This window comes from Panthera tigris, chromosome A2, assembly GCF_018350195.1.
Source record: "Panthera tigris isolate Pti1 chromosome A2, P.tigris_Pti1_mat1.1, whole genome shotgun sequence".
NCBI lineage: Eukaryota > Metazoa > Chordata > Mammalia > Carnivora > Felidae > Panthera > Panthera tigris.
Window position 1 is genome coordinate 138,213,804 of NC_056661.1, and position 21,003 is coordinate 138,234,806.

Here is a 21,003-nt window from a genome sequence, read left to right on the forward strand (position 1 = left end):
AAAAAAAATTGGGGGGGGATAGACTAATTTGTTTTGTCCTCTACATTATATTTTGAAGGCACTTTGTTTGAAAGGATATGTGTTAAAATGTTATACATAAATTTCTTTACAGGAGGTGCAGGGCTGTACTGCGGACTTAGGTATCACAGCAGACAGCTCCAATCACCCAGACAACAAGCACAAGAACCGCTACATAAATATCGTTGCCTGTAAGTATCTCCTTAATGCAGCCCTGACATTATCATGGTCACTCTCGTGCTACTCAGCGCTGTCCGGCAGTCTGACGGCAGACCTCAGTAGAGCTGTGTCAGGGGCTTTGGCATCAGGCAGTAAGACTTCTGTTAGACAGTACATAGCATTCTACTGCTCTGACTAAAATACATTCTGCAATTAGTGATAGGTTTCTTTATTTTAAGTTTATTTTTATTTATTTCGAGAGAGAGAGAGAGAGAGCACAAGCAGGGGAAGGGCAGAGAGAGGGAGACAGAATCCCAAGCAGGCTGCGCACGGGCAGCACAGAGCCCGATGTGGGGCTCAGACCCAAGAACCGTGAGATCATGACCTGAGTTGAAGTCAAGAGTCAGACGCTTAACCGACTAAGCCACCCAGGCACCCCAATGATATGTTTCTTTTAAACAAAACAAACTGAAATTTTAATCCAGGCCTTTCTTCAGACATGATGGGCTATAAATCTGTTCTTACAGTGTCTGTCATTTATATTCCCTGTTCCTATTTTCACTTCAGATCTGTTTACTTCTATGTGAGTTTACTAATCAAATGAGATTTTCTTTAGATTTTATTTTTCCTTCTACCCTTTTCCTCCCTTTCTTGCCATTCGTCCCAGGGTCCTACAAAGGACTAGTTGGTTTCTTTTTTTTTTTTTTTAATGTTTTATTTATTTTTGAGAGAGACAGAGAGCGCACACGCTAGTAGGGGAGGGGCAGAGAGAGAGGGAGACACAGAATCCAAAGCAGACCTCAAGCTCTGAGCTGTCAGCACAGAGCCCGACGCAGGGCTTGAACTCACGAACTGCGAACTGCGAGATCATGACCTGAGCCGAATTTGGACGTTTTAACCAACTGAACTACCAGGGGCCCCTAGTTGGATTGTTTTTATTCCTTCTTTCCCTTTATTTCCTTCTCTGTTCTTTTTTTCCTCAATGACCAGCTGTCTCTTTTGTTTAATGCAAATTTACCTATTTTTTCTATGAAATTACAGTCTTCTTCTATCGTCTTACAGCACCTCATGTTTACATATGTCCCCTTTTATTTTCTTTATATTCCCCCTCCATCTCTTGAAATCCATCCACATCCCATCCCCTGAAAATTATACCTTTTCTCCTTCCTTTTATATTCAGTGGGTCTCCCTGAATCCTATGAACACCAGCTTGGTTATTTAAATTCCAGTTCTTTTCTAGTTTCTGGAAGCCAATGAAACTGTACTCCCCTTTTAAAGAAGTTTTTATATACATCCCAGTTAGTTAACATACAGCATATTAGTTTCAGGTGTACAATATAGTGATTCAACCCTTGAACACAACACCTGGTGCTCATCACAAGTGCTCTCCTTAATCCCCATCACCTATTTCACCCATCCCCCCCCTCACCCGCTCACCTCCCCTCTGGTAACCATCAGTTTGTTCTCTGTAGTTAAGAATCTGTTTCTTGGTTTGTCTCTCTCTCTCTCTTTCTCTCCCTTTGCTCCTTTGTTGTGTTTCTTACATTCACATATGAGTGAAATCATATGGTATTTGCCTTTCTCTGACTGACTTATTTCATTCAGCATAATACTTTACGTCTGTCCATGTCATTGCAAATGGCAAGATTTCATTCTTTTCTTATGGCTGAGTAATATTCCTGTGTGTGTGTGTGTGTGTGTGTGTGTGTGTGTATGTGTAATATATATATATATATATCTGTGTGTGTGTGTGTGTGTGTGTGTATAAAAACACTAATTCAAAGGGATACATGCACCCTGATGTTCAAGGCAGCATATATATATGGTATATATATCATACCTTCTTTATCCATTCATCAGTCAGTGGACACTTAGGTTGTTTCCATAATTTGACTATAGTAGATAATGCTGCCTTGAACATCAGGGTGCATGTATCCCTTTGAATTAGTGTTTTTGTATCCTTTGGGTAAATACCTAATAGTGCTCTTGCTGGATCATAGGGTACTTCTATTTTTAACTTGTTTTTATGCTTTTTTTTAACTTGTTTTATTTTTTATTTTTTTAAATTTACATCTAAATTAGTTAACAGATAGTGCAACAATGATTTCAGGAGTAGATTCCTTAATGCCCCTTACCCATTTATTTTTTTTTTAAGTTTTTTTTAACGTTTATTTATTTTTTTGAGACAGAGACAGACAGAGCATGAATGGGGGAGGGTCAGAGAGAGGCAGACACAGAATCTGAAACAGGCTCCAGGCTCTGAGCTGTCAGCACAGAGCCCGACGCGGGGCTCGAACTCACGGACCTCGAGATCGTGACCTGAGCCGAAGTCGGCCGCTTAACCGACTGAGCCACCCAGGCGCCCCGCCCCTTACCCATTTAGCCCATCCCCCCTCCCACAACCCCTCCAGTAACCCTCAGTTTGTTCTCCATATTTATAAGTCTCTTCTGTTTTGTCCCCCTCCCTATTTTTATATTATTTTTGTTTCCCTTCCCTTATGTTCATCTGTTTTGTCTCTTAAAATTCTCATATTAGCGAAGTCATATGATTTTTGTCTTTCTCTGACTAATTCCATGTAGTTGCAAATGGCAAGATTTCATTCTTTTTGATTGCTGAGTAATACTCCATTGTATATATATACCACACCTCCTTTTCCATTCATCCATTGATGGACATTTGGGCTCTTTCCATACTTTGGCTATTATTGATAGTGCCGCTATAAACATGGGGGTGCATGTGTCCCTTTGAAACAGCACACCTGTATCCCTTGGATAAATGCCTAGTAGTGCAATTGCTGCGTCGTAGAGTAGTTCTATTTTTAGTTTTTTGAGGAACCTCCATACTGTTTTCCAGAGTGGCTGCACCAGCTTGCATTCCCATCTATTTTTAACTTTTTGAGGAACTTCCATACTCTTTTCCATAGTGGCCACACCAGTTTGCATTCCCATCAACAGTACAGAAGGGTTCCCATCTCTCCACATTTTGCCAACACCTGTTGTTTCTTGTGTTGTTGATTTTAGCCATTCTGACAGGTGTGAGGTGATATCTCATGGTAGTTTTGATTTGCATTTCCCTGGTGATGAGTGATGTTGAACATCTTTTCATGGGTCTCTGTGTCTTTGGAAAAATGTCTATTCATGTCTTCTGCCCATTTTTAATTGGATTATTCATTTTGGGGGGAGGGGGATTGAGTTGTGTCAGCTCTTTATATATTTTAGATACTAACATTTAATTATCACAGTTTCTTAAAATTTTTTTTTACATTTTTTTAATTTTTGAGCGACAGAGGGAGAGCACAAGTGTGGGACGGGCAGAGAGAGGGAGACACAGAATCCGAAGCAGGCTCCAGGCTCCGAGCTATCAGCACAGAGCCGGATGCGGGGCCCAAACCCACAAACTATAAGATCATGACCTGAGCTGAAGTCGGACGCTTAACCAACTGAACCACCCAGGCACCCCTAATTATCACATTTTCTTAAATAGTTTGGACAGATGCTGCTTCCTTCCTACAGGGCTCACACAGATTTTTATTAGAAGGTTTCAGTAGCACCTTCTGCTTCATGTTTGTCCCCCTCAACCAAAGCAACCCTCCTGGCTGCACATAAAAACTCAGTTGCTTCTTGGAGAGGGTGAAGTTATCAAATGATTCCCTCTACAAGCTAAATAGAAAGCACCTACCAGGTAATTAAGAAGGGGATGGAGACTAACATTTGTTGTATACCTTCCTCATGCCTAGCCCTGTAAATGTATTAGTTCATTTAATCCCTAAGATAATCCTGCACAATAATACTATTGTAGATACTATTGTAGACTTGAAGAAAAACAACCCAGAAAATTTGCCCAGTAATACCCCTCTGAAAGTATTAGAACCAAAATACAAAAATCAAAAACACCAGGTCAGCCTGGCACCAAGCCCATCTCTCCATTGCCACATATATCTATTTCTGTAATACATTCCCTGCACTTGGTAAGCTGCTGTTGTCACAGAAGCATTACAATCAGGATGTCTCTCTAATTGTCATGGTTTGGACTGTATTCACTTCTTCATCCTTGAAAAGAATAAATAAATTCTGCCCCGTGAAACTACCAATTTTCCTGCTAGTAACACTTTGCTTTCTTATTATATCCCTCCTCCAAGTACATATAATCTCCCTGTAGATCCGAAGGTAATCTCAACCTCCTCATTTCAACATATCTTAATTGCCTTAGTACACCATGCATAAGTTACCATAGTTTTCACCCCCTTTAAATAGACAGTGTGGGACCCAGGCACCCTGTTCTCGGGCAGCCATTCTCCTGCCTGGCTGTGCACTAGCAGGTCTTTGAGGTTGTCCCCTTGAAAGAGCTGTTTGCTCTAACCATTCAAAGAAACTTCCTAAGTCCCTTCTCCTTCTCTGTCTACCTTCTCTTCCTCCACCGGCCTCCAGTTCAGAGTGCACATGCTGCCTTCCTTCCTTAGCTTTCTAAGACACCCCAACACTCTTCTCTCCCTGTCAACTGTTCACAGCCCCAAGATCCATCTTTGGAAACCATCTAAGATGCCAATGTCGCATTCCAACCATTATGAAAACGTTTATTATCATCCCAAACTAACACAATCTCTGTCTTCAAGTGCCCCCCTCATACTTTGCACCACGCTTGACGCCTGAACATATTCTTTCTATATATCTGTTCTCATCGTCTGCATTAGAAACCTTGTTGAAAGCAGAAGCGCTTGTTATATTTGTCACCTCTGTAATCCGTAAAACCTACTGAAAGTAAATTATATATGCATTGATTTTAATTGTATTTGATGTACCATTATGTAAACATAAATGTCCTTTGTGCTGAAAATTCATCCATGCTATAGTGAAATATTTTCTTTTTTTTTTATTACAGATGATCATAGTAGGGTTAAGCTTGCACAACTTGCTGAGAAAGATGGCAAACTGACTGATTACATCAATGCCAATTATGTTGATGTAAGCATGCTTCAATTGGGACGTTTATGGAGATTATATTAGACCATGAATTTATTACACCACTGTGCTGTACTTATTCTAGTGCTCAATACATGTTATCTGACAGGTAATAAACAATACAAATCAGCAGTAGGACATCCCATAGCTAAAGGATTTCAGATTGAATAACGTTCAAGCCCTATATGTGCTTTCTCTCATAGGTGAGAGAGGTAATTCAGGCTGGAAATGCATGTTCAAGGTAGAATATATATATATATATATATATGTATGTACATGTATATGTGTATATATATATGTATATACATGTATATGTGTGTGTATATATATGTGTATATGTGTGTGTATATATGTGTATGTGTGTGTGTGTATATATATATATATATGTACATGTACACATATATACATACACATTTGGATAGGTTTATAACTCTTAACTGTGAGGGTCAGGACTAGTGCTTATTTTGAATGTCCCACAGTTCCTAGCACCATATTGTGTAAGGAGCAGGTGATCAACAAATCCTGACTGAGAAGTTCGGAAGGTAACCCTGGCTAAAAGGCAGACATGTGATTACTAAGCTGGTTATCAGCCTTATCATCTCTGGCACTTCTCAGGATACACAGCTGTGTGGGGCTTATTAGCAATCTCCAGGGACCCCAGACCACTGACTGATTTACTGGGTTTTCACTGTGGTCAGTTGAATGTCAAAAGAGCTCAGTTACTTTCCTGACACTGACCTTGCAGTCTAGCTGCCTTCAGGTTTTATGCTGTATGGAACAGTTAATTCAAAGAAGTGAGCACCCCAAAATACAGGGTGTCTTTGTTAGAGGCGGCGCTTCATGCTTCTGGAGGAGGCAATGTGTACGGCAGATCCGATGTGGGCTTTGGAGTTAGAACTGGTTTTGAGTCCCAGCCCTGTCACTGGGTAGCCATGAAAGCTTGGAAAGCCACTTAATGCCCCTGAGCTTCTCCTCATCTCCAGATCAAGGATGACGCTTCCATTATGCATGCAGATTAAGGATGCAGGTTCATGTTCATAAACCGTCTCAGGTAACAGTGGGTGCTCAGTGAAGGATAGCTATTAGTTATTAGCATTGCTTAGTACCGCCAGGGAGAGGGTAGGGAGACAACCAGAGGCTTCCTGACTGCTGTAGACAGCTGGGCCCCAATGCCCGATATACATTTCAAAGCAGTATACACACAATTCAAGACCAGCATAGTAAATAGATTAGATTAATTTAGATTAAATGTACTTGGACTAAAGGTGCAGAGAATAGTGTCTGTGCCAAGGCACAAAGAACTTTCTATATTTTTTAACAAAGATCATAGGTAAATGATTATTATTTTTGCTAGTACTATCGAGTTTTCCAGCATTGCAAGATTACTTTTTATGGTTCTTCTCTTATAGGAAAAAAAATATGCTGACCTTAAAAACTTACATATTGCACAATAAAATGGCATAAAAAGAGCAATTTAGTAAAAAATGTTTGTAATTTGTTTCTTCAGGGTTACAACAGACCAAAAGCTTACATTGCTGCCCAAGGCCCACTGAAATCCACAGCTGAAGATTTCTGGAGAATGATATGGGAGCATAACGTGGAAGTTATCGTCATGATAACAAACCTCGTGGAGAAAGGAAGGGTATGTAGGTAATCTGTGATCTCATCCCCACAATGGTAATCAGAAGTGCTTTAAGTTGCTTTTAATGGGCTCGGCATTAGGAAGCAGGTGAGGTTATGAAGACTGATCAGGATTCCTCTCTAGTTAAAGTTTGACGGCTAAAGGGGAGTTTAACATTTGTAATTAAAGTTTCACTATAAATCAAGCTATCTGCTACTTAAATGCATTCTTCATACTGTGAAAAAAAAAGTAATTGGGGCTCATTGCAAAGCAATGTAGAGCAAAACAGATTTTAATTCACAGGAGCTGGATTCTAACCCCGACTTTGTAGTGACTCAGTTCATCTGGTCTCTGTTTCTTCATCTGAAAGGGGGAAGTTTGGACCAGATCATCTCGTTTCTCAGCTCTGCAATTTTGTCCCTGGTCTCCTCCAAAACTACTCCCCCATCACATAGAAAAGGAAATGTTTGAAAGAACCAGGAAGCCCGTTCCTGTCCCAGTGCCAGACCTCTCCAGATTTCAGGGGTAACACTTATATTGAGCGTTTTACTTTCTCTTTTGCAGAGAAAATGTGACCAGTATTGGCCTGCCGATGGCAGTGAAGAGTACGGGAGCTTTCTGGTCACTCAGAAGAGTGTGCAAATGCTTTCCTATTATACTGTGAGAAGTTTTACTGTGAGAAACACAAAGATAAAAAAGGTGAGTCCACAAATGAAGGTCATCATCAATTGAGTGATACATCTGGTCTTTTTTTAAGTGCGTGGATGGCACAACTCAGGGGAGGCTAAAACTCTCTCTGTATATAATATAACTAAAGGCATTGAGAGTTCTTATCATAACCACACCTCATTCCCAAAGGTTTCTGCTAAGTCTCTAAATGCCAGCCAAGGCTTTGGAGCCAGATTGGTCATGGTGCCAGTGGCTGCAGTGGATTTGATGCACAAGGGCAACTTCCTTCCCCATGTGATACCTGCACATGCAACCAGAAATAGGGGAGATCAAAATTTTAGGGGAAGAAAAAAACAGTGATACATTAATCAGGGTTCTCCAGAAAAATGTGTGTGTGCGTGAGAGAGAGAGAGAGAGAGATTAAGAGAGAGAGAGACTTTTTAAGCAATAGACTGCATGCCAGAAATTCAGACAAGGCTTTTATATTTTAGTCTCAAGGAGAATTCCTCCTTCTTCAGGAAACCTCATTCTTTGTTCTTAAGGCCTTCAGTTAATTGGACGGGGTGTACTCACATCAGGGACTGTGATCTGCTTTACTTGAAGTCTACTAATTTAAATGTCAATCACTCCTAAAAAATACCTTGACAACGGGGAGGCACCTGGCTGGCTCAGTAGGCGGAGTATACAGGTCTTGATCTCAGGGTTGTGAGTTCGAGCCCCATGATAGGTGTGGAGATTATTTTTTAAAAGTCTTGAAAAAAAAATGTCTTGGAAAAAAACACGAACCTTGACAGGAACATCTGGTGTGGCTGGTGTTTGACCAAACTACTGACTACCATAACCTATCCAAGTTAACACATAAAATTAACCATCACAAATGACGATGTATTATATTTTTTTTTTGCCTCTTTATATACCACCAAAATCAATTTGATATTTAAGGACCCATGTGTGTGCATGTGTGTGTTTCTCTGCATGCACATTCGTGTGTGTTCCTGTTGCAAGCTGTCTGAACTCTTCCAGGGCTCCCAGAAAGGAAGACCCAATGGGCGTGTGGTGACACAGTACCACTACACGCAGTGGCCTGACATGGGAGTGCCAGAGTACTCGCTGCCAGTGCTGGCCTTTGTGAGAAAGGCGTCCCACGCCAAGCGCCACGCGGTGGGGCCTGTTGTTGTCCACTGCAGGTGAGTCTCAGGGGTACGTTTCTAAACCCACAGAATGGCTTCTGCTGACAGGGAAGCCGTGGAACAAAGGTTTTGCCAAATTGGAACGCTTTCACAAAGTAAGGGGAGTGAAACTACGTGCCCATTTTCAAAAGTATTGATCATGGGGGAGTGAGTGCACCAGACTCAGATTCTGATTGCTAAATATTTCAAAGCACCAGGTATTTTTATGATGTTTATTATTCTATTTGATTGTTGAATTGGACTTTTAACTTATTAAATGTGTGAGGCAGGAGGAACAGCATTTTGTCATTAAACATTTATTACAACGTAATGTCATGGGATAAAAGTGCTTAAGACTTGGGGCGCCTGGGTGGCTCAGTCAGTTAAGCATCTGACTTTGGCTCAGGTCGTGATCTCACGGTTCGTGAGTTCGAGCCCTGCATGGGGCTCACTGTTGTCAGTGCAGAGCCTGCTTCCAATCCTGTGTCTCCCATCTCTCTGCCCCTCCCCCACTCATCTTCTCCCCCCACCAAAGAAATAAACTTGAAAAAAAAGTGCTTGAGACATAACCACTGTTCTTAGGAGTTAGCAGTCAATTGTAGAGTTATTATGTCAGGTTTATATTAGAGAAACCAAAGCTCATAGAGGGCGAAGAATTTGGCAAAATACTTTTATGTTGCTTTTAAATCGTTTCGAATCAAAATTCTTTTTCTCATTTTCCCAATTTCTATCTATTATATCACAGCAAGGGATTATCAACCCATCGTTACCCAATTACTTTATCTCCAAGACTACGTTCATGAATAGGAAGAATGGTATTTTGAAGAAAGAGAAAAAAATATGTCGGAGATTTTAATCTAATATTTTTCAGTTAAAATAAAATTAACAGTTAACATTTACTGAGTGCTGAATCTGTGCCAAACTTTATGACCACACAAATCAAATTGATTTCTGTCTACGGTGTTTTTCTCAAAGCAGTGTCTGTGCTCTTACCGAAGCAAGTGTTTTCCTTTGATATACAGCTTATCTGACACATTCTAATTACCTACCTCAGGACTTACCCTCAGACAAAGTTTGAGAGACTTATCTTCAGTTTTTTCACCTGTTAGCCTGATGATAAGCTGAGAGAAACAGGAAAATGGAAGAAAAAGAGCTCTGAAGGTCAGGGATTGTTTCTTAGCAAATGGAGAAGGACCAGGGTATTGTACAGAGCAGGTGCTAATTTTCCACTCTAGTTCTTTCTACTCGTCGCAGCATTTGAAAAGAATCCCTGCCTATGAATTCTGTCCCTCCTGTAGAGGCTTTGAAGAAGTCCATAGATAATGGCCCTTTAGAAATGACTGAAGTTATGCTTTAGTCCTCACGATCTCGCTGAAATGGTATTTTCAGCAGAAAGCCTTATCACATTCTTTTTCTGATTAATATGAAAACCTTTACAAACATGTCTACCTGGCAATACAGACCCCAAGACCTTTTATTTTCAGGGTTGGGTGAAGCCGATGCTTTCAGTTTTCTCAGATTAAATGTCTAGTTGCTATGCTCTGATACATAATGTTTTCATTGTATAATATATAATGAGGAATAAATATAATTATTGAAAATTAAAAAAATCTCTAAGTAAATAAATAAATAATCTCCAACAGAAATAGGTTATTTTACAGTTCGACCTATGGCCAAAAATAAAAAGTAAACTACTTGTTCTTTGAAGCATCATGCTTAACAACTAAACTGTTTACCCTTTTGGATTGCTGAACTGTTTATTATGTGGCTCAGTGGCTTGGGGAAGAAAATTATTTTAATTTGCAAGACAGCCAGGAGTGACCTATCTTCAAATTATGTTTCGCGCTTGACATTGAAATGGTTCTTTTTTGTGCTCTCTTCAGTGCTGGAGTTGGAAGAACGGGCACATACATTGTGCTAGACAGTATGTTGCAGCAAATTCAACAGGAAGGAACTGTCAACATATTCGGCTTCTTAAAACACATTCGTTCACAAAGAAATTATTTGGTGCAGACTGAGGTATGAGAAAAAAGGATACTTTCTGTTCTTGGTGCTCTCCCCCTCCCCCACCAAAAAGGATACTTTGATTTATCTAAGGGTTGGAAATGTCCCTAAAATGCTAAAGTTGGATGGACCTGACCTTGTTTTACCAGGTTGATGAGTCTCATAGGGCTCCCATATTAAAGTGCTACCAACTGGCTGGCTTAAAAAATAGACCCTTAATGCCTCATAGTTCTGGAGGGTGAAAGCCCAGAGTCAAGGTGTTCGCAGGGCCATGCTTCCTCCAGAACTTCTAGGGGAGGATCTTCCCTTGTCTGAGTTTCTGGTAGCCCGTGTGTTGCTTGGATGAAGCAGCCTTACTTCGATATCTACCTCCGTCTTCACATGGCTGGCTTTTCTGTCTCTGTGTCCAAATTTCTTTTTTTGGAAGAACAATAGTCACTACCTCATCTTAACTAATTACATCTACGATGACCTTATTTACAAATACAGTCACCTTCTGAGGTACTGGGGGGTTAGGGCTTTGACATATCTTTTTGGGGGACACAATTCAAGCCATAACACCAGATAATGGCATTGTATGTCATAGGTGGACCAGGTACATTTTGTCTGTTTTGTGACCAAATAGGGAATATCTTTGGAATGACACTGATGGCGGAGAAGATTAAAAAAAAAAAAAAGAAAAGAAGCGGATCAGGCAGTGCCCATCCCTCTAGCAAACACCTCAAGTTTTTCCTGCATAGAGTGAATAAATGCATTCATTGTCATAATTTTTTTATTTTCATATTTTAAAAGTATGAGTTCTGCTCAAATGATAGCCTTTTTTAAGTCCATATAGTTTATCATAGATAGTTTACATGACACAGGACAAAGTCTGCATATCTGTATATTTTCCCCTATTTCGAAATAAAAATGAATTGAAGTTGGAAACTATGGATGGCAGCTCGAGAGCAATCAAAGGCAAATTGCCCTGTGGGCGAAAATCAAACTAAACCAAACTTCACTCCATGAAGGGAATGACACACTAGTCAGATTAGACCAAGAAAGAGTCGCATACAGGAAACAGAAGACAAAACTGTACATAAAATTGTGCTAAGTTACATATGACTGCTGAAAGGAGAATGGGAATGGACAGCAGAAGGCGACCCAGGAGGAGGATAAACGTCAGGAAAGTCCTCATGCAAAATATGGAGGAGGGTCACAGGTTTGAAGGAAGGGCAGAGAGAGCATTGCTTTGCCTCCTTCCCACAAATGTCAATACCAGAAGTAACAGGAGGGACGAGAAGAGTCGTGTTCTCTCTTGACTGCCTCCTCTCCTACGTCTGATTTCCTGCAGGACGAGTAAGCAATCTTTTGTGGGTCCATTCCCACCATTGTGTAAAACTTTTTTTGTCTGTCAGGGAAAAAAAATTATTTTCGTATTTAGGTACATGTAAAGAAAACCTGAAGTAATGTTCCTCATTGTCACTGTTTTGCCAGGAACAGTATGTTTTCATTCATGATGCTTTGGTTGAGGCCATACTTAGTAAAGAGACTGAGGTGCCAGACAGCCACATTCATGCCTATGTCAATGCGCTCCTCATTCCTGGACCAACAGGCAAAACGAAGCTAGAGAAACAATTCAAGGTGAGTCCTCTTAGACGTTACCACGCAATTCAGTGTCCCTGCATCTTTTTGTCTGAGTTGACAAGGCCATGTGGACGGGTTCAGAGCACAGTTGGCACAGTGGCTGTATATTATTCTTCAGAGTGGGCGGCAAAGCCACGTGGTAAGTTTCAAGGAGAATCTTAATTTTGAGAGCAAGAAGAAAAGTTCTCAGGAACTCTAGATTAACGTTTACAAGTGTAAACTTGGTCCAAGAAGGAGGGCACAGAGCATAACAGAAGGGACAGGCAGACCTCATCATACAAACTTCTTAAGTGCTCTTTTTCTTTTGAAAGAACCAGACCACTTAACAAGGAGTGCTCCGGCTCAGGCTGTTCATGCTATTCTTTGGAAAAATCTGTCTCACTTGAAGCCCCTGGACTAGAGAAGAGGCCACACCAGAACAATAGCTCTTCAACCCCAGTTCCTCCCACCCACCTTGTCATGAAGCAGTGAGCTAGAGCAGGGAGTATGTTTTGTTCAATATCATACCTTCTACAATCCTAGTTCTCTGACTTCCAGAAATCAGCCAGCAAAGAATTCAGAAAACAGTTGTTACTGGACCTTCTAGCTGTTTAAGGGGGATTTGCACAGTTTTGACTTTCCCACAGGATGGAGGCTGGTTATTTGCTCCACCTTATTCCTATACTAACCTCTTACTTCCCAGGATTCCTAGAGAAACAGGGCCAATTTCTGAAGGAGGAATATCTAGGAAGAACTTGAGACCCTGGAAGAACCCAGGAGAGTTGACAAATCTTGAGATTGCAGAGTGTTGTTTTTCCTCTTCTCCCCCACACTACAGTTTAAAAGATGTTAGTCGCTAGGACTTCCTTCTGATTTTCTGTTGTCTCAGTCAGCACCATTTGTACTTTTGGAGAAGAGAAAGATTGGGGTGAATGCTACGCTTTGAACCTGCCATCAGGAAGACATAAGTGTTTTTGTGTGGCAGAGCTCATCTGAGCGAAAACAGAACACGTTAGAGAAAGAAAAAGTATGCAATTTGCCTTCTACAAATGAATAATAAAGGAGTATAAAACATCAGCATTAAGTTGTTAGGATAGCTTTATTCTAAATTAAAAATATGTAAATATTACCCATTTTCAACATAATTCTGATTTAAGTATGACTTACCCCTACACAACCGCGTAAAAGAATTGATACGGCTTACACTGGATAACCCAGGATCAAAAGAGAAATATCAATTATGAGGCCAGAATCTTACTTAATTGGGGAGACACTTGATTCTGTTTCCTGTTAACACACTACCGGGGAGATAAAAAAGTATGTGTGTTTATGTGTGTGTGTGTGTGCACTGTTCTATAAGACATTAGTCATTCAAGTTTATCTGTAGAAACAATTCCTTGAGATAAATTACATGGCATTTATTTGTGACTGTCTGCAGAAAAGGAAAACACTAACTGAAAAAGATATCTGCACTCTTAGGTTCATTGCAGCATTATTTACAGTAGCTGAGATATGGAAACAAGTTAAGTGTCCATTGATGGATGAATAGATGGGAAAATGTAGTATATATATTCAATGGAATATTGTTCATCCATAAAACAGAATGGCAAATCTTGCCATTTGCAACAACATGGATAGACCTTAAGGGCATTATGGCAATTGAAGTAAGTCAGAAATAACTCAGTGAAATAAGTCAGACAAAGAAAGACAAATACCATATGGTATCACTTACATGAAGAAATAAAAAAAAAAAAATCACAGATACAGAGAATAGATTGATGGTTGCCAGAGGCAGAGGGTAGGGGGTGGGCAAAATGGGTGAAGAAGATCAAAATGTACTAACTTCCAGTTATAAAATAAATAAGGCATATAGATATAATCTACAGCATGGCGACTATAGTTAATAATACTGTACTGCATATTTGAAAGTTGCTATGAGAGTAGATATTAAAAGTTCTCATCATTAGAAAAAAAATTCATAACTATGTATGGTGAGGGATGTTACGTCCACTTACTGTGGTGATTATTTTGCAATGTATACAGGTATCAAATCATTAAGACATATACCTGAAATTAATATAATGTTGTATGTCAGTCATACCTCATTTTAAAAAGAAAACAAATATTTATCAAACACCTGCCACATACCAGGCCTTTTGTGTTTGATACTAGGATACAAACATGAATTTTTTCAAAAAATCACACCCAGGTCCTGCCCTTGTGACACTTGCTCTTGCTCTTGATCTAGTGAGATATACAGGCAAGAAAACAGTTACAAAACAGGGGGAAAGTGCCATCACACAGGTGAAACGGGTGCTATAGGATGCAACTCTTCAGGGAAGAATTGCACAGGATATAGTGAAGGGTTGCATACGGGACTCGGTGAGTTATTGGACAGAAAAAGACAAGCATTAACTACCCGCATTCTAACTTGAGCACTGGGAGGATGAGATATTGTTCACTGAGACTGAAAAGCGCATGTTTGTTGGGTGTGGTGGGGAAGGGATGGTGATTTGTTCGGAGCCAACCTAATTTTAGGAACTCAGGAGGTGTAGTGTAAACAGGCATAGTGGGCAGTTGAATACTCAGTGGGAAGCACAAAGGAGAGGTCCGGCTTAGAGAAAGGATTTGGGAACAATCAGCACAGAGATGGTTACGTGAAGCCTTAGAATTGGACAAGACAGCCAAGAAAGCTTGGGAAGGGGTTTTTAAGAAAAATTACAACTAACCAATGAATGGACAGCCCGCAAAAGAAAGGGAAGAAGTAGGCATTGGAGTGTAGGAGAAAATTGGTCACAGTGGGGATATAATAGACTCTGAAGGAAATAACATTTCGAGGAGGAAATGGACAAAGTTTGGCAAATGCCATTGACAAATCAGTTGTGATGAGGACAGAGCATGCCATTGGACTGAGCCATAAAAGCTACTTCAGGGAAGGATAGCACTGAAGCCAGACTCTAGGAAGGTAAGGAGACATTGTGTGTGAGGAATTAAAGACCATATTTCGATAACTCTAAAGATTTTGACTCTGAAGAGATTGATAATGATAGCTAGAAGGAAACTTGAAGTTAGAAAGTAAGAATTTTTTTTGGTTAATTTTTTTGTTTTGTTTTGTTTTTTATGTTTTAATGAGAGGCATCTGAGTTTGTTTAAAAACTAATGAAAAGTGAGGTGCCTGGGTGCCTGGCTGGCTCCGTTGGTAGAGCATGTGACTCTTGATCTTGGGTTGTGAGTTCGAGCCCCATATTGGGAATAGAGTTGGCTTAAAAAAATAAATAGGGGCTCCTGGATGGCTCAGTTGGTTGGGCGTCCGACTCTTGATTTCGGCGCAGGTCACGATCTCCCAGTGAGTGTGAGCCCAGCATCAGGCTCTGCACTGACAGCGAGGAGACTGGGATTCTCTCTCCCTCTCTTTCTGTTCCTCTCCCACTTGTCCATGTTCTCCCTCTCTCCCTCTCTCTTTCTCTCTCTCTCTCTCTCTCTCTCTCTGAAAAATAAACATTTAAAAAATAGTTTATTTAAAAGACACTAATGAAAAGAGATGTATGGTGGGAGTGGTGGGGAGAGGGAGGAGAGAACAGACTTTTAGAGGGAGAGGAAATCCTGAGAAGAGGCAAAGAGGAATTAGGGGCCAAACGCAGGGACACCTGAGTGGGTGTGTATAGCAGTAAGTGTGTGGGCTCCAAGGCTGCAGACTGAAGGGATACTCTGGCTTCTATTCCCTCTGTGATACAGGAGGTGAGTGTGGTGTGTGTGTGTGTGTGTGTGTGTGCACACGCGCGTGGGCATGGGGTGTGTGCGCGTGGGCACAGGGTGTGTGTGTGTGTGTGCGTGTGCATGGGGTGTGTGTGTGTGTGTTTGTACACACATTCTAGGATAAAGACGTTAAATATCCAATGGAGGGGGAAGAGTTAATTTCAAAGAATCTATACAGTACTAACCATATTCTCAGAATCTAATACATGAAAATTGGAAGTTGAAATGAAAACTTGGCCCTAAAAATATCCCAATATTTGAACAATAAAAATTCTCTTTTACATAATTGATAATAATATGAAAGAGGAAATTATAAAATCTTTAGAATTAAAGGTCAACAGAAGGACTCCATAGCACAGCTTGTAGGAAACAACTGAAGTTGTATCTAGAAAGAAATTTATAATCTTAAATATATTCATTTGAGAATAAATAAAAATAAAAACAAATGAAATAGGCATATCATGTTAAAATTAGAAGAAAAGCATGGTACACCCAAAGAGGGAGACAGAAATATTTTCAGAAAGTTACAGCTTTCTTAAATTAAATAGATGGTTAAAGTGATTAAATAGAAACAGATGAAACAAAACCAAATGCAGGTTCTATCAAAGACTAATAAGACAAATAAACCTGTGGCCAGATTGGTAAGAAAAGGAGAGGCTTTGCACTAATAAATATTAAGGTGAAAAATAGGGATATATTTATAAATATTTTAGAACTGTTTTTCTAAACTTAAAAAGCATACTGTGAACATATTTGTGACAATACATTTGAAATCCTACATGAAAGAAAATATTTTTAAATATTTATTAATTTTTGAGAGAGAGAGAGCACATAAGCAGGGGAGAGGCAGAGAGAGAGGGAGACAGAGCAAGTTCCATGCAGTCAGCACAGAGCCTGACACAAGGCTCAAACTTAAGAACCATGAGACCATGACCTGAGCCAAAATCAAGAGTTGGATGCTAAATGACTAAGCCACCCAGATGCCCCGAAAGAAATATTTTTTAAGAAAAAGTAAGCAAAATACACTCACAGAGAAACACAAAATCCAACTAGACCAAGAACCATTAAATAAATTGTATCAGTTGCCAGAAATCTCACCTCCAAAATAAAATCAGAACTGGAAGAATTACCAAACTTCTAAGGAACAGAAAATTCCAAACTCTGTGATAAAATATCTAGGTAGAAAGCAAACCCAACTATTTTACTGTTTTAGCAAGTGTAACTTTGCTACCAAAACTGTATAAGGAGAGTACAAGTAAAGAAATATACAGACCAGTTTCACTTATGAACTTAAACACTGAAATCCTGTTTAAAATAGCAGCAACTCAAATCCAGCGGCGTGGTTTTTAAAAAAATATTGTGACCAATTAGGATTCATAGAGTTTGTTCTAGTGATGATTTAACAGTAGAAAATATGAACAGATATAGTTATGAGAATTGTATGGCCCTCTCAAAAGATGTAGAAAAGGCAGTAAATAAAATTCAGTACTATTCATAACAAAAACTATCAGTAAATTAAAACTAGAGGGAAGCTTTCTTCATCTTAGGCTACATTATAAATGTCATATACAAAATTTTAACTTGGAAATTTTCATAGTAGGTTTAAGAAAAAACAAGAAATGCCAACTGTTGACACTGTTAGTCAACACTGTACTGGAAATCGAGTCAAACAAAAAAAATGTTTAGAAATAGAAAAGAATCTGTAGATGATACACTTGTCTATATAGAAAATCAAGAGAAACACAATAAGATATCTCTTATTAGAATTCAACTCTTATTACAGTTCAACAAGTATATATAAAAATCAATAGCGTCGTAACTCATTAGCTGTGAGTTGTTAGAAGAGATATTAGAAGAAAAAGGGAGTTCAACAATAAACAGAAGCAAAAACTCCAGGGTCTCAAAAATAAACTTAACAAAAGGTACAATGAATGCATAGAGAAAAAATTATAAAACTGAATTGAAGAGCCTAGAATTAGACCCAACAAATATAGATAAAATTTTCATGAATGGAAATATCCTGAAGATGTCGATTCTCCGAAATTAAGTATAAAAATCAGTGTGGTACCAATCAAATTCCCAGCAGGATTTTCATGGTAAATTAAGAACTGAACTTAAAATTAACATTTGGAGAAGTAAAGAACAAAGACATCCAAAGCACTACTAAAAATAAAGAACAAAATAGAAATGTGTTGGACAGTATATAGAAGACAAACAGATATGATAATTAACGCTGAAAAACAGACAAATCAGCTAGAGGAACCATGTCTTTGTGGAAATGGTTATATGATAGATATGACAAATCAGTGAGGGGAGGACAGACTAACCAATAAGTGATACTGGGACAATTTCCATGTGGAAACAAGTAAAACTGGGTTCTTTACACACCTTAAACACTAAAATTATTCAAGATGGATTAGGTACTTAAAGGTGAAAGCAAGGTTCTGTAACTATTACAAGAAAATGTTAGCAATGTATATTTTGAAGGCATCAGTGTAGAAAAGGACTTCTTAAAAACATAATTGGCAGAAATCTTAAAGAAAAAATTAATTAATTGGCTATAAATGTCCGTGTGATTAAAGACAACAAAGACAGGGGCGCCTGGGTGGCTCAGTCGGTTAAGCGGCCGACTTCAGCTCAGGTCACGATCTCGTGGTCCATGAGTTCAAGTCCCGCGTCAGGCTCTGTGCTGACAGCTCAGAGCCTGGAGCCTGTTTCAGATTCTGTGTCTCCCTCTCTCTGACCCTCCCCCATTCGTGCTCTGTCTCTCTCTGTCTCAAAAATAAATAAACGTTAAAAAAAATTTTCTTTAAAAGACAACAAAGACATTAGCAAATTTTTAAACAGATTATAGACTTAAATTCAAGACCTCAAGCCCCCTAAAAATTAATAAATGGCAGTGAAGTATAAATATAAAAAGGCAATCATCAAAAAAGAAATTTAAATGGCTAATGAATGCTAAAATTCACAATCACACAGTAATCAAGGAAATGCAAATCAAAAGCATGGTTTATCACTTCTATAAGACTGTCAAAAAATAATGCTGATGACTCCTAATTCCATGTGTATGCATTAAGTAATATACAAGAGAGACTCATTGCTACGAAGTTTAGAAAAGCAAAATATTAGAAATAATCCTAACATTCACTAGTTGGGGGAATAGATAAATAACAAATAGATTATTCATGTAATGCAGTACTAAAAAAATGAATGAAATCCAACCATATACATAAATATGTACACACACACATACACATATCATGCAATTTACCCCAACTGCACCGTGAAATGTAAGTGGAGGACATAGTGTATGCTTATGAGGGAAACCCTAGGGAAGATCCTCCCAGTGCTGAATGTCAAACTAAGGGGCATTCTCTGCTTCTTCGAGCTTCCCTGGTGTAGAACACAGATGTGCCAGGGAGTTAGGTCAAGGAATTTTTGGAAAAGAAGTCAGATATATGTATATTCAGTATCTTATCTTGATTTCTTGGTTGGGTCGTGTGTGTGTGTGTGTGTGTGTGTGTGTGTGTGTGTGTTTGAGTACTTGGATGACTTAAATGAAATAATCTATATTTTTCTTCGACTCCCTTTCTCAGCTCCTGAGTCAATCGAATATACAACAGAGTGACTATTCTACAGCCCTAAAGCACTGTAACAGGGAAAAGAACAGAACATCTTCCATCATCCCTGGTAGGTTATGTTGAATCATGAAAAAAAATGATAATATTTGTACATCTTGGAATGAATGAATTCACTCAGTATTTTTCTAATTATGCCTGATAATTTACTTGTTAAAAAGGACTCTTAAATCCTGAAGTCCATCTAAAAAATGCGAAATACATAGGAAAACTAGCTTACAGATCAAAGTCACTCAACTTGGGACATGCAGCTGTGTTTTACAACGTGGGGGTGGAGGGAAGGGTATAGAGTTGTGAGCATGGTGGTTCATGATGAGTGTTTTGTGTTCCAGTGGAGAGATCAAGGGTTGGCATTTCATCTCTGAGTGGGGAAGGCACAGACTACATCAATGCCTCCTATATCATGGTAAGTCGAGAAGTCACTGGAGAAACTACCTAAGAGTTTGTGCTTCCAGAATCAAAACCAAAACGGGCTTCCTGAAGCAGTGGCTGTGGCACCACTGGTGGGTGGATCTAATCGAATGACTGCAGACCACAACCCCCAAGCAGCAAAGAGAATAACAGCATCCCTTGATGTTTTGATGTGTGCTGGGACTGGAGATCCCTCAAGCAAGACAAATTAGTAAATAAATGCAGGAACCAAACTTACCATTCAGGACTTATGAGAAGATACACAATATACACTGGGCCAACTAAGAGGCTCCATTGCATTTACCCTGAACAGACCCAGAACATTCCAGACTCTGGAAAGCCCATCTCACTGACTTTACTACTCCAGGTTTGCAACAGTGTTCGCCCTGTGGACTGGGCTCATTTACAGACCCGGGTTTCTAAAGACATAATCTTCTCCTTCTGTGTTTAGATCTTCTGTGAGAAAGGGGAGAGTGTTTCTGGGTAGCCATTGCATGGCCCTCGTTTCCATTTCAGGTCTATCAATCATAGAGCTTGGCTTCACATGAAAAGGTGTAATTCCCATGCCAAAATCACTGTTTCATTTATCCAGCAAAGAAAATATTGCAAGATATCCATGCGGGAAACAGGGAGATGTGTTGTGGTAGCATCTAAATACATGCTGCACTTCCCATGAGCCTGTGGGGAATAGGAACAGGATCTGAGAGACCCCAGAGCAGAGGAGGATAAACGAGCCATGATTTTAATAAGCAACACCATGGAAATCGTGACCAATCCAGAGGACCCAGCTTCTGGGTTTCTGCAGCAAAATCTGCAAGGTGCCTCTCTGATTCCTCCCTGATAGAGGAAGCCAGGGTGTCTGCACACCAAGGGTGTTCTGTTGTCAGTGGGTGCGAATTTAACACTTTGCCATTGGGACTTAAAGAAAGTGAGAAATATAAAATCTCCTCCGAATGTCCATTCTATCCAGTGTAGGAGACATGGTCCACATGCC

General features: G+C 39.6%; 1 protein-coding gene across 4 annotated transcripts in view; it reads left to right on the top strand.

Annotated features, from left to right (window-relative positions):
• The window catches only part of PTPRZ1 (protein tyrosine phosphatase receptor type Z1), a 184,211-nt gene that overhangs the window by 156,864 nt on the left and 6,344 nt on the right, over positions 1–21,003 (top strand). For all 4 annotated transcript variants that reach the window (XM_015540682.2, XM_042970783.1, XM_042970792.1 and 1 more), the window contains 9 exons: positions 113–209; positions 5,057–5,139; positions 6,644–6,778; positions 7,322–7,456; positions 8,450–8,613; positions 10,479–10,614; positions 12,076–12,222; positions 19,557–19,650; positions 19,931–20,004. In XM_015540682.2, the coding sequence (XP_015396168.2) occupies positions 113–209; positions 5,057–5,139; positions 6,644–6,778; positions 7,322–7,456; positions 8,450–8,613; positions 10,479–10,614; positions 12,076–12,222; positions 19,557–19,650; positions 19,931–20,004 (1,065 nt within the window). The remainder of the gene's footprint in view (positions 1–112; positions 210–5,056; positions 5,140–6,643; positions 6,779–7,321; positions 7,457–8,449; positions 8,614–10,478; positions 10,615–12,075; positions 12,223–19,556; positions 19,651–19,930; positions 20,005–21,003) is intronic.